Here is a 12973-nt window from a genome sequence, read left to right as displayed (position 1 = left end):
ACTTTCATTAGTTACCAGATATCATTAATAATCACAGTCGTTACGTAAACGACATAAACTAGAACAATTTGAACAAGCTGAAGCCTGGCTTTTAGTTTATAATATTGTTTTAGTTCATAATATTTAAATCGGTATTTTCTTTCACGCGTCTAAATGCTTTTTAAAATCATCTGTTCTTTTTTTTACAGCTGTACGTCAAGAGGGTTAATGGCGGGTTCAACCGAAAACAAGCCCGTTTTCAGGAAATTAAGTTATTTTTTTCCCTACATTAAGAAGAAGAACCGCAATTTAAGGTGGGAAACGAGGACTTGACCAGGGTCATAAGTGTATGAGAACCGGAACACTTGCATCACCAGTGAACAAGTTGGCAACGTGACTTGATGATAAATTTCGAAAATTATGACACATATCCTAAACTATATCCGTTTTATTTCTATGCTATGATTTTCACAACTGAAATTAAACTAAAGGCATTACAAGATGCGTTATTTAGAATATCTAGAATTAATTGTATCGTAACCGCCTTCATTAAGCATATTGATGATCAACTATTTTCCATTTCTAATAAAATTATAGTTTTGCTTATACTAAAAGTGACTAAAGTACAAGCGCACATTTGAATAAGTGATCTTATTAAGTAAACAATATGCGAAGAAATAAATAACATTAGACATTTGATGTTTATTAAATAACGTTAGCCATAATATCACTTTTCAAATTAAATAATTATATATTATATTTTATATTAATTTTTATATTACTCTTACATAAAATAAATTCTTGCACAAAATTTCTCTTTAATTAAAGAATAAATTTAATTAGAACTTTGTGCAAAATGCGTGGTGTCTCGTGCTGTCTTCTTTCGATTACATTTGTCGATGGGAAAAAAATTGTTCGTTTTGGAGACGACGTGAATCCATAAATAAAAGTCATCATCTCAACCAAACTTGGTCTGGAGGTGATCAGATCCAAAGGCACGGGCGGAATAGTGCGCTTCGAGCTAAGTGCCTTCTCCGCAGCCTCACCGAGGACATGACTTTGACCCAGATATCGGTAAACTGTGCCAAGTAGCCCGCGGATGCAACTCGTTTGTATCGTCTGGCTCGAAATCACTCCGAAACGATATGACAGAGATCGATCTCCTATCACGTCGTGATATAATAACTTTCCAATCAATTAACCTTGAGACTTTAGATTTCGTTAAATTGTTAAATAATGTTGCTTTTGTCATTACTGTGCGCAATTATATAATATTTATATATACAAACGTTTTTATCATAATTGCAATTTTAGAATATGGCAAAGCAATGTAGTGAAGTAACAATAACATATAGTTAAACATTTAATTGTTGTTTTATAAACAGGTATATTAGTATTTAAAAAATTGTAACACAGTTTATATAGTTTTAGAATTTTAATAATAATTAGAAAAAATATTTTATATAATAATTATTTCCGTTTATGATATACATCCCAAAATAACAAGTCACACAAGCAAAATAACGTTAAAATAATGTTAAAACAAATCGTAAATGAAAAGTAATTTTTAGTGACATTTTGGAGTCATTTGACGTCATTTGACTTGTGTTTTTTTACTTGGAAATTTTATGATAAAAAATAATATAAACATGTAAGATATTTCTTAAGCTATTATATATTAGAATGCATACAGTTTAAGCCTTGTTCATATGATGCGGACTAAAATAATCATCAAAAGAATATAGAAATAATAATACATTATGGAATAAATATTGTCGAGAAAACAAACTTTATACACTATATGATATATTAACCTTCTACAAACATATTTGACTACTGTAGTTGATCAGGATGGATTGGAAGGAATTTAGATCCTTGAAACATTATACTTTTAATTAGAAACGTTAATGTACTGCGTTAAATTGCAATTAAATTGAACGTTTAAAATAAAAGAAGCTAGTACGTCAGAAGTGTAGATAAATTTAACTCATAATCATCAAATTTGACAAGTTGAATATTTTTTTAAAACTGTATTTATTCGCGGTTTTTTAATACAGAATAAATATTTGACGTATGAATAGTTTTTTTCGGTAGCAGTATCATGCTTTTAAATTATTCCTGCATTGTTGATAATTTTTTCAAAAATTTATAAATAAGATTTATATTTTTACGAATTTAAATAATATTAGAAGAAATATTTTATATAATAACTATTTCATAAAATATAAAGGAGCTTGTAAATGACATTCATCGTTAATATTACAACAAAACGACGTCAAACTGAAGCATTTTCGATTTAGCCTTGACGACGATGACAATAAAGATGACTCGTCGGCAGGACCTTAACTAGCAATGAATCACTAACAATACGCATCTTCGTCGGAATTGCGACAGCAGAGGATTACCTATTTAAGGCAACGCCAAATCGGTCTAAAGAACGTGTCCCCGCGATCCACGTGCATTTATTTAAGATACTTCCAAACTAGTTATCCAGCTTGGCGTTTATAAGCCGTTACTTTGAAGGATAACGTTAATAGGAAATTATATAGCAAAACGATGTTCACGTATAATTATGGCATCGACGCATTCTTATTCTCGAAGCGGATCATTCATGTTCAGATTATTAACTGTGATCCAGCACAGTCATCTCATCCATTAGATGGTGAAACGAGATCTATTTACCAGATGAAAAGCACAATGTAAAAAATTATATTATGTTTTTGTGCTTATTTTTTAAATATACTACCTGTTATAAAATATTAAATGTAATTTTATAGAAATAAATTAGAAAGGAAGAAAAACGATTAAAAGAAATAATAAATTAAAAGAAATAATAAATAAAATTAAGTTAAATATAAAAAAAAACAAAAATGTTCAAGAAATTTTAATGTAAAATTGGAAGTCATGGAGAAAAAGTATAATATATAATAGATGCAATAAACAGTATAAATTATTTTTTTATTGTATATTTCAAACCTTGTTGTAGGACAAAGATACATCTTATTTGAATTCGTCAGTATAAAAGTAAAAAAAAAATATTAATTTTTTATTTGAAAAATGACACTCATGACAATTGTCGTGACAGTTAACGTATCAGTAAAAATATTAATTAGTGATAGACAGCTTATTAAGGCACTGCTTTTTCTTTTTTTCTTTGTTAATAACATATTGACATCATCACTTCCAAGCAACTGGTTCTAAGATCCATTGTTGATCGAGATTCTTAGTACAAGTCGCTATTGTAAGCGTGTCATCGTCCGTTGTTGCTTGAAGACACATCTCGGAAGGCACGTGCAAAATTACTTTCATCTAGAAATAATCATTGATTTATTGTAAAAATTGTTAAAAGAAACGCATCATAGTTAATATTCTATCAGTCAGAAATACGGTACTTCTTCATCATATTTCCATTTTTGTCTTTCGCGACCGCTACATGCCATTATTTTTACTTTTGGCGTCTTTTGTTGCATATCTCGTTCCGGTGCGTCCAAACATACACTTTCATCAGTCATTATCACTCCATTTTTGGTCATCACGAACATCTGGCTGAGCATCGGCCGCGGTATACATGAATGTAAAACTGCGTTTCCTGAAGGTTGTCCATAAGAACCTTTCGCAGCCGGTCGCATAATGCACTTCTTTGTCCCAGCATGCACTACCTGATGTGAATAATCGACTAATCTCAATTTAGAAAGCTATTTAAAAGTTAAATATTATATATATATATATATATATATATATATATATATGTAAATATATAATACATGTAGTTTATATCAGTTTATATACAATAGAATCAACGATACCCTGCCGAAGAATCGGTCATCTGTAGGAAAGAAATGCTCCGGCCATACATTCTCCAAGTACCACTCGAAACTCTTACACTGTAGTTTCTCGCGTAAAGCTAGTCTCGAACGAACTTGCTGTTTATATCTCAGTCTAGCTGCCTCTAATGAAATTTGAGATATAAGAATCCGCTCATCCATGAAATTTAAGATCTAACTAAATAGATAAAATATAAATTCGTAATATATAATGATAAAATGTATCACTATTAATAGTAATCTCTCACCAGGATTGAATTTGAAATAGAACTCCGCCCATTGATCCATCCATACTAAAGCGACTCTAGCAAGATTGCCATATAATATATCTCCGACGCCGCCTGGAAAAGTATAAGGGGAAGACTTTCGAAAAAGATGCCCAACATGAGAACATGGAGCAATCTCGATGCTGCCTCCACATTGCCAAGCTCGAAATGATAGTTCCAAATTTTCACCACCCCAAATTCGCATTTGATCATCGTAGCTTCCCAACTTGAAGAAATAATCTCTGTTCATTGAGAACAGCCCACCTGCCATTGCAGGTGTTCGAAATGGTTCAACAATATTATCGCGTCTTTCCTTCAATAGACGACCGTTCAAAGTTAGCCAACGAAAGTGTAAGTCCCAGTTAAACGCACCCCAATGAAGTTCAAACGATCTACAAAATTAATAATTTTCAAAATATTGTCTAGAAAAAATAAAATCTTAATCATAAAAAATTAAGGCTGTTTATCAAGATCACACTGGTATAAATGCAAGAATAAATAATTACCTTGTATAACTGAATGTATTATCATTTATTATATCAATTACTGGAGCAACTATTCTTGTTGCATTTTTACCAACCGCTTCAAGTAGTGGCTCCAACCATCCTGCAAATATTACAATATCGATTGTGTATAACAAAGAATTCAAATGTTATTATAAAATAATAATAGTTTACTTACCAATTGTACATTCGCAGTGAGCATCGAGAAAAGTGAGAACTTCACCTTTAGCATCATTCGCACCCAACAATCTCGCTTTTATCAATCCTATTCGTTCGTTAGATCTTAAAACTCTTGTAGAAACGCTCAAATTCTTCACGTAATCATCCAAAGAATTTTTCAGAAATTCTATCAATAAATAAAAAGAATAAATTCTAGCAATAAATAACAAGGTGATTTGTTACAAATAATAATAAAGTTGGTATGGATTTATAATTAATTAAATATTCACCTCTTTCACTGTTATCATCCACAAGAATAATCTCTTCTAGCAGTTCTTTCGGAGATCTATTGATGACGCTATGTACTGTTCGCAATAGTGTACTCCAAGCTTCATTATGAAAAACTATGATAATTGACGTTTTCGGCAAATTACCTAAGTTTGTGTATCGCGAAATACACCTGTAAAATTTTTTAAATAGAACTCTTTAAAAGACATTTTTCAATTAAATGACATTAAAAATTTATCTGACATATTAGACAAAAACACTTACTTTTTTTTCCGAACATCTGGTAGAGATCGATTTAGCGGTATTTTATCGCTAGCCATTAAATTAAATCGGTTAATTTGATATAACTGCTGCATTTTATAAAAATCTTTTGGATGTATTACTACAGGTTCTCCATTTTTGCCTTCAAACGGCAGTGGGTTGAATAAATTTTGATTAATAACATCTAAAAAAAATATAACATTTTTACTTATAAAATTTTTCTAATGTATTGCATTTATTACCTTTCGTGATGTTTGGAATTTTCAAGGAATCCACAGAGTCTCCAATATAATGACCAACCACTACATGAATTCCTCGTTGATCAATGTAATCTTTCTGATTTCCATGTGATCTGTAACAGAAGCATGCTGAATTTAAATCAATATTTAAATCAATTTAAATAACAAATAATTGTTAATTTATACCGGATAAAGTTATTTTCCAAATTGACACTTTTCTCTTTCCTGCTATACCAAAGCAGAAATTGGCATATGAATATAATGATCAAGAAAACGATTAACGTCGTTCGACGTTGTCGTAATCGTCTTATTAATCTAGGCCACATTCTGCTACTCATTAATCCATAATATCAATCTTGTTCACTTGTTCATATTCTCACATCGGCAGAGGATCAATTCATGTATAACTGATCAGTTTTGAGAAGTTTCACTTCATTTTATTTTACCAAGCTGCCTGAAATTATCATGCAGATTCGGTCTCTGTTATCATGAGTTCTTCGTGATCGATAGGTCAGGTCATTGCGACAAAAAAAGATTCCAAGAATTTCTAAAGTGGAAGAAAAATTGTTTATTATTTTGATTTTCAAAAGACTGCTTTTTAGAAAGCTTAATTTGCTTAATTTTGTACATTTCTTTCAGCATGTCTTTTTATATCAATACTTAAATTTATTTGTATAGTAATTTAAGTTTGTATTGTATTAGCATTGCATAAATTAATATACTTTTTTATTATACTAATATAATTATTATATATTTATTATATTAATATAAGAAATAAGTTTTTTATATTAATAACATTATCTTACAATTGCGTAACATAATCATGTCGCAAAGGACATAATCTAAATATTTAATATATAATGAGACAAAATTTAATATAAAAAAATATAGTGAAAAAACATAAAAAGAAATATTAAGAATAGATAAATATAACTATATATCTATATAATTGCTTTTGAATCAAAGCTATTCTGCGTCTAAACTAAATGCAAAAGCATGCAAAATAATTTAAAAATTTATAATAAATTTTAAGCACAATAATTAACTACGATATCGTGTAAAATATCAATTATTTCGAATTCTTGAGTCAAGTAAGTTGTAACTCACTTTTAAGTAAAAGTAGACGTTGAACTTTCGTGATTGTCGTGAGACAATCAGCAATTTATCACGACGCGTAGAAACCGGTGATGCAATATCTCATGCAATTCCATAAATGCAGCTTCGAAGCGAGAGAACGAATGGAGTACAATTTATACTGGAAACGATAGACAAGCAAACTTAAATGGACGTTCTGTCAGTCGACAACATCGTGAAAAGCAAATGTGTAATATTACTTTACTAATATTATCTTGTAATGTAATGTGTAATATTACTTTACTAATATTACCTTGTCTTGAAACAACGTTCTAACTCCTTTCAGTAACGAAGGCGAACGCTCTGACGCTGAGCGATTCGCCATTCGCTGTTTTGTAACAAAATTTACTTTTACAACACTTGCAGAAGCCGACGCGCGGAAACACAGTCGAGGATACCGTTGACGTCGTAATGCGCTGACAATACCAAGGGAGGGCGGCACCGCCGACTGTTCGCGTGCAGCACGCCACGTTGGAAGACTTGACGGGTCGTCGCATCTCGCCGGATTCCTGTCTACCGTTTTGCTCAGAAATTTCCTTGTGTTTACAGCCTCTCAGACACGAATCAAGGTGAGAGAACGTGTTATTCAATCAAAACGTCGATCGACGGTCGTTTCGCCGATCACGTCTTGCTCGTGAATGACGGGACGCAATTGGTCTTCGACGCAGTGGCAGCAATGTCGATTGCATTTTTTGACACTATTATTCCATTGCGTTTACGAGCAGTTGACTGCTCTCATTCGAATATTCATACCTTGGTGCCATTGTGTTACGAAAGGATTTCTTTTCTAATTCATTGACGCAAAATGTATGGGACGTTAAGAGCAGGTTTTTCTTTCTTACCATATACAGATGAAAGTCAAGGAGCTATTGAAGACAGTGAATGTAGCATGGTCTCCACCAACTCAACATCCCATCATGCTGGCTGCTGGGACAGCGGCACAGCAGTTGGATGCCAGTTTCAGTACTTCTGCCAGTTTAGATCTGTATTCATTGAATTTACAGCAGCCTGGATATGAAATGGAGCTCCAAGCTAGTGTTCCTAGTGATCATAGGTCAGTTATTTATATAAAATTAAATGTAATCTATCAGAGATTGACTAATCAAATAATATTGTCAATCTAGATTTCACAAAATTATCTGGGGCTCCTATGGAAATAATCCAGCAGGCATAATTGTTGGCGGTTGTGAGGATGGGACCATAAAAATCTATTCTGCTGCAAAGTTATTGGCTAGAGACAGTAACTGTCTAATAAACAGTCCTCGTAGGCACACTGGTCCTGTCAGAGCAATGGATTTTAATCCCTTTCAAGAAGAAAATCAACTGGCTACAGGTGCTACAGAAAGCGAGATCTATATTTGGGATATTAATACAAATACACCGACAACCCTTTCTAGAAGTCAGCAGTCAGAAGATGTTCAACATATTGCCTGGAACAAACAAGGTATTTATATCAAGTTATGCTCAAAGAAGTTGTATGACAAAATTAATTATTTATACAAATTTAGATTTATTAATGGCCAATATGATTCTCGTTTTATCTTACAGTACATTTAAAAGACATTCTTGTTTCCACATTTTCACAATACTGTATTATATGGAATGTGAAAGAAAAAAAACCATTATTCAAACTGGCGGATACAAATTCAAGGGTATAATCTTTTCTATCTTGACACTGTGATACAATACATAATCTTCTTGTTTAGAAAAGATCTCACAATTGTTATGTTCTAATTATGTATAGGTACGCTGGAAAGTTGCTCAGTGGCATCCAGATATTGGAACACAATTATGCTTGGCATCTGAAGATGATCAAACACCTATCATTGAATTATGGGACGTAAGAGTTCCAACGTCGCCTTTAAAAACTCTACAAGGTCATCAGCGTGGTGTTCTTTCAATCGCATGGAATCCACAGGATGCTGATTTACTCCTAAGTTGTGCCAAGGATAACAGAATATTGTGTTGGAACCCCAATTCAAATGCATTGGTAATGTTTTGAATATACATTTCAATAAATTAATGGAATTTTAAATATTATCATTTTTTAATGGCAGAATGGTGAGATAATATGTGAATTAGCCCAAACAGCTCAGTGGAACTTTGATGTGTCTTGGTGCCCAAGAAATCCAGGTTTAATTGTTGGCAGTAGCTTTGATGGGCATGCTGTTGTCTATTCTTTATTAGGTGGACAACAGCAAGAAACATCTAACAAAATAGGGGATTCATTCCCAGGAATAGATCCTTTCACCCAATCTACAATACAAACAGGAACAGCAGCAGTATTAACAAAAGCTCCTAAATGGTTAAAAAGGCCATTTGGAGCATCATTTGGAGTAAATTTTTAATTCTGCTTTATACCGTACAATTTATTATATTAAAGAGAATAAAATATAATTATTTAATATAAAAATATGATTTTCAGTTTGGTGGTAAATTAGTGATTTTCGAGAATCAGCCTGCTGATCCGAACTTAGTAAACAAAAAAACGAATAGGAAAGTTATTATATCACAAGTAATTGTACAACCCAATCTTATTCAACGTTCCAACAAATTAAAAACAACACTGGAAACTGAGCAATTCAACGAGTTTTGTAAGGAAAAAATGGATAAGTCTCCAGATGAACATACCAAAAAAGTCTGGAAATGTGTAGGTGCTTACTTTGATGAAAATGTGACAAAAAGTATATTGGAGATATTGGGCTACAATACTGAGACAATGAATAATAAGCTGAATCAGTTTGTGCCTCAAGATGACATAAACAACATTATAGAAGGTGTTTCTAATCTCAATAATGTAAGATTTTAACTGATATTTACATTGTATTTTTTCTTGACATTGTTTTAACTTCATATTTTTTATTTGATTTAGGTAATAAATGGAAATGTTATGGTCGGCAGTACTGTATTTGATACTATAGCACAAGAGCAAAACAAAAAAGTATCGTTAAATAAACCTGCAGATAGTAATTATATCATAAATACTTCAGATGGTAATCAACACATTAATAATACTGTAGTAAAACAAATTTACAAAAGATTTATATTTATATTATGTTTTTAGATGAAGATGGTCTTATCACTCAAGCCATCCTCTTAGGAAATATTGAAGCCGCTGTATCTTTATGTTTTGCTAGTAAAAGGTACGCCGACGCTATAATTCTTTCGATGGCCGCTGGTCCCGAACTACTAGCACGTACCCAATATAGGTACTTTTTAGAGCACTCTAGTGCATTAAATTCTCTCATCAATTCATTAGTTAGTGAAAATTGGGCAGAGGTTGTTAAGAACAGTGATATAAAATGTTGGAAGGAAGCATTAATTGGTATATTTACACATTCCACTACACAGGAACGATCTATCTTGTGCGGTAAGTATTACAGAAATAATCAATTTGTCATAATCAACTTACTGTTCTCATATATTCACAATATAAATTGTGCATAATAGATATGCTTGGCGATCGCTTGATGTCATGCGAAAATCCCATTCTTAAAAAACAAGCACAAATTTGTTACATTTGCTCCGGTAATTTGAATAAACTGATCGAAGTGTCCGATGGTGATATTCAAGAAATGGTAGAACTGGTAGTAATAATGCAGAAAGCTTTGGAACTTCAAGGTATCAAGGAAGTTCAGCTAGAAAACAAAATTGCTGCAGTGTTGTCTCAATATGCTGAGATGCTGGCGGCAGAAGGCGATCTAGAGGCTGCCTTAAATTATCTTGGGAATAGTCAAGATCAAAGAGTTTCAATGCTGAGAGATCGTTTATGTAAAGCTTTAAATTACATACAAGAACAGAGGCATGTTACAAAACCTGCAACTCAGAATTACTATTATGAACAGACACGAAGAGTGTCACAAGGCCCATGTAATCCACTGCAGCAATCATTACAGCAAACAATACCAGTACAGAACTGGAACACAAATCCACTGAAACAATCTTACGGAGCTCCTACAAATCAATTTAACACACAGCCATCTCAGTTATATGGAATGCCTCCTCCTCCTCAATCTCAAGTGCAATCTACAATTTACGATCAATATTCTACATCACACTCGTACAATCAAATTCCACCGCAGCCTCCTATAGCGCAACCTCTTCCTCCGCCTCCACCAACATCCGCTTCCAATTTAAGTGGCTCGAGACCGTCCAGTGTCGGACCACAATCGAGAACAAAATATCTGATAGATCCATCTGTAAAATCCACTCCGTCGTATGGTCAGAGTACTTTCCCGTCGTCAAATCCATTATATAATTCTCAACAAATCTCACCTGTCCCTAGCTATCCTCAGCAAAATTCATATCAACCTCAGGTTCCTATACCGAGTAACGTTTATACCAACCAACCGCCAAATTTTATGAATAATCCTAAAGAACCAGAACCATATAAGCCGCTTCAGCCAAGCATAATGTCGCCATTGCAAAATGTACCACAAACTCAAATGTACGATCCTATTAGATCCCAACCTACTTCACAAATGCAGACATATGGGAACGAAAATACATATCAATTACCACCACAACCATCTGGATGGAACGATCCACCTATTGCAAAAAGTTCCAGAACACAGGTAAATTATCTCGAGTTTACTCAATGCCATTGCTCAGTTCCGATTAGTCACCCCTATTCACGTTATTTCCTTGTCTTTTGTTCGACTAAATTTCTTACCTTTAGATACTGATATATGTATATATTAAAATCATATAGCCAGTACTGGCACTATACAACGAAATGTCTGCGGAACATTCTGGTACTAAGAAGTGGAAGGCAAAACATTCAAAGGGTGTAGACGTTAAGGTAGTCGGATTCACATGTCGAGAATGCTATATATGATGTTTCATATTATCGTAGAACATATTGTTGTTAGTGTTACCTTGCTCCTTCCATACTCTTAATAGAATTAATCTGATTATAATGTATCTTTTTATATTTGTGTGATATGAACTAATAAGCGTGTTATATAAAAAAAAGTTCAAACTGCTTTGCATTTTGAAACTGATTTCATGCAGATTATTGTTATTTATATCTTATGCGTCATAAATTTTATAAATGTAAAAAATTTTTTCATACATTTAATTGTGTTATAATCACTTTAAGTATTGGGGTGAATTAGTGGAGCTTTGTTGTCTGAAAGCTTTCATGGTGTTATATAGACGCGTTATCAATCATCTGTAAAGTGATTAAAAAATCTATATTAAAAATGTATCGTGTAAGAATAAATTATTTATATTTTTCAGCCGAAGACGGATTATCAATCACAAAATCCAATAATGCATCCATTGCAAACTAATCAACCAGAACCAAGTGTAAGCCCTACATATAATTTCTAATCATATTGAACATTTTATGGTCGATTTTCACTTCATTTACACTTACGTATTTATATTTTGACAACTTTTTTAGCCATTACCTCAGGACAATTTCTATCAAGAACCTCCTACAGTTTATAATCCGCAATTCAGGCAAGGTGTGTCGAATCCGATATCACTTAACAAACCAGTTGAACCATTACAATCTGTAATGCCTGCACAGATTGCGGAACCTGAGAAACCTAAAGCACCTATACCCGAGCAACATATACATTTAAAAACGATATTGGATGAATTAAAGAATCAATGCTATGAAAATGCAAAGAATCCGGTAAATATTAATTTTTGAACATATATGTAATATCTATATATAACCATATGTTTACATTTTTTTAAAGTCGGCCATACATGTTCAAATTAATATAAAATATTTGTATTTGCATTATTTTTCTAGCAAATCAAAAGGAAAATAGAAGATGTGTCAAAAAAATTGGAAGTGCTATACGATTGCCTTAGAGAAAATAAGGTAAGTCAGTTATAATATTATTGTACATTATGTACATGTAATACAAATTCTTTTTTTCAGTTATCTCAAAATACATTGCAAGGTCTACATCAAATATCACAGATGATTCAAAATGGCAATTATACAGGCGGATTAGACTTACATACACAATTAGTATCAGGACCAGATTTTAGTCAAATAGCTTCCTTTATGCCTGGGATAAAAGTATTACTTCTAAGTGCCCTTCAATTGAGCGTTTACATTAGATAGAATGCCCAAAAATCTAAATTGTTCATATATATTCATTGTGAATTTTTATAATTGCAAACAGCCTTAATGAGAGGATTATTTGTTATATTAACTTTGTATAACAATCGATAGTAAATAATCAATAATGTTAGCATATTATATATCTGTAATCAATTTACTTATTATTTGCTAATCAAATTTTATATATTCCATCTCGAAAATTATATTTTATCAGTTCTCAGAGTAATTTTAC

At 32.3% G+C, this 12973-nt stretch overlaps 3 protein-coding genes across 5 annotated transcripts in view; 2 read left to right on the top strand and 1 right to left on the bottom strand.

The window, feature by feature from the left end:
- The window catches only part of LOC105148924 (uncharacterized), a 37766-nt gene extending 35017 nt beyond the window's left edge, over positions 1-2749 (top strand). Inside the window, exon 3 of the mRNA XM_011060994.2 lies at positions 189-2749. The gene's annotated coding sequence lies outside the window, so the exon portion shown is untranslated. The remainder of the gene's footprint in view (positions 1-188) is intronic.
- A 169-nt stretch (positions 2750-2918) lies between these two features.
- LOC105148953 (Polypeptide N-Acetylgalactosaminyltransferase 3) lies at positions 2919-7049 on the bottom strand. 2 transcript variants are annotated; one of them, XM_011061036.2, is made up of 12 exons: positions 6907-7049; positions 6627-6774; positions 5706-6066; positions 5523-5632; positions 5284-5464; positions 5022-5191; positions 4751-4918; positions 4576-4675; positions 4052-4461; positions 3786-3928; positions 3372-3638; positions 2919-3288 (listed from the first exon to the last, which is right to left on the bottom strand). In XM_011061036.2, the coding sequence occupies exons 3-12, from the start codon at positions 5855-5857 to the stop codon at positions 3157-3159; spliced, it is 1833 nt and encodes a 610-aa protein (XP_011059338.1). In that variant the 5' UTR covers positions 5858-6066; positions 6627-6774; positions 6907-7049; the 3' UTR covers positions 2919-3156. The 2 variants fall into 2 exon arrangements, with proteins under 2 accessions (XP_011059338.1, XP_011059348.1); XM_011061046.2 differs by lacking the exon at positions 6627-6774 and having other exon boundaries at positions 6907-7029.
- A 22-nt stretch (positions 7050-7071) lies between these two features.
- Positions 7072-12967, top strand: Sec31 (COPII coat complex component secretory 31). Of its 2 annotated transcripts, XM_011061005.2 has the most exons (15): positions 7072-7222; positions 7505-7707; positions 7778-8097; positions 8202-8305; positions 8398-8643; positions 8711-8989; positions 9079-9450; positions 9526-9646; positions 9718-10023; positions 10104-11227; positions 11365-11454; positions 11895-11963; positions 12061-12297; positions 12421-12492; positions 12553-12967. In XM_011061005.2, exons 2-15 carry the CDS (start codon positions 7505-7507, stop codon positions 12739-12741), a joined length of 3732 nt encoding a protein of 1243 aa, XP_011059307.1. In that variant the 5' UTR covers positions 7072-7222; the 3' UTR covers positions 12742-12967. The 2 variants fall into 2 exon arrangements, with proteins under 2 accessions (XP_011059307.1, XP_011059317.1); XM_011061015.2 differs by lacking the exon at positions 11365-11454 and having other exon boundaries at positions 7073-7222.
- Positions 12968-12973: the final 6 nt, after the last annotated feature.

This window comes from Acromyrmex echinatior, chromosome 3, assembly GCF_024713525.1.
Source record: "Acromyrmex echinatior isolate Ae372 chromosome 3, ASM2471352v2, whole genome shotgun sequence".
In the NCBI taxonomy this organism is placed as follows: domain Eukaryota; kingdom Metazoa; phylum Arthropoda; class Insecta; order Hymenoptera; family Formicidae; genus Acromyrmex; species Acromyrmex echinatior.
Note: the sequence above shows the minus strand (reverse complement) of the source record. Positions and strands in the feature narration are given on the sequence as shown.

Excerpts from the sequence above, each read along its gene's own strand:
- LOC105148953 (XM_011061036.2), bottom strand. The coding sequence starts at position 5,857 with ATGAGTAGCAGAATGTGGCCTAGATTAATAAGACGATTACGACAACGT. Across the intron at positions 3,929-4,051 it reads CTATTTCAAATTCAATCCTG|AGGCAGCTAGACTGAGATAT; the intron begins GTGAGAGATTAC and ends AAATTTCATTAG. Across the intron at positions 3,639-3,785 it reads ATGACCGATTCTTCGGCAGG|GTAGTGCATGCTGGGACAAA; the intron begins GTATCGTTGATT and ends TATTCACATCAG.
- Sec31 (XM_011061005.2), top strand. The coding sequence starts at position 7,505 with ATGAAAGTCAAGGAGCTATTGAAGACAGTGAATGTAGCATGGTCTCCA. Across the intron at positions 8,098-8,201 it reads TATTGCCTGGAACAAACAAG|TACATTTAAAAGACATTCTT; the intron begins GTATTTATATCA and ends TTTATCTTACAG. Across the intron at positions 9,647-9,717 it reads TATCATAAATACTTCAGATG|ATGAAGATGGTCTTATCACT; the intron begins GTAATCAACACA and ends TTATGTTTTTAG.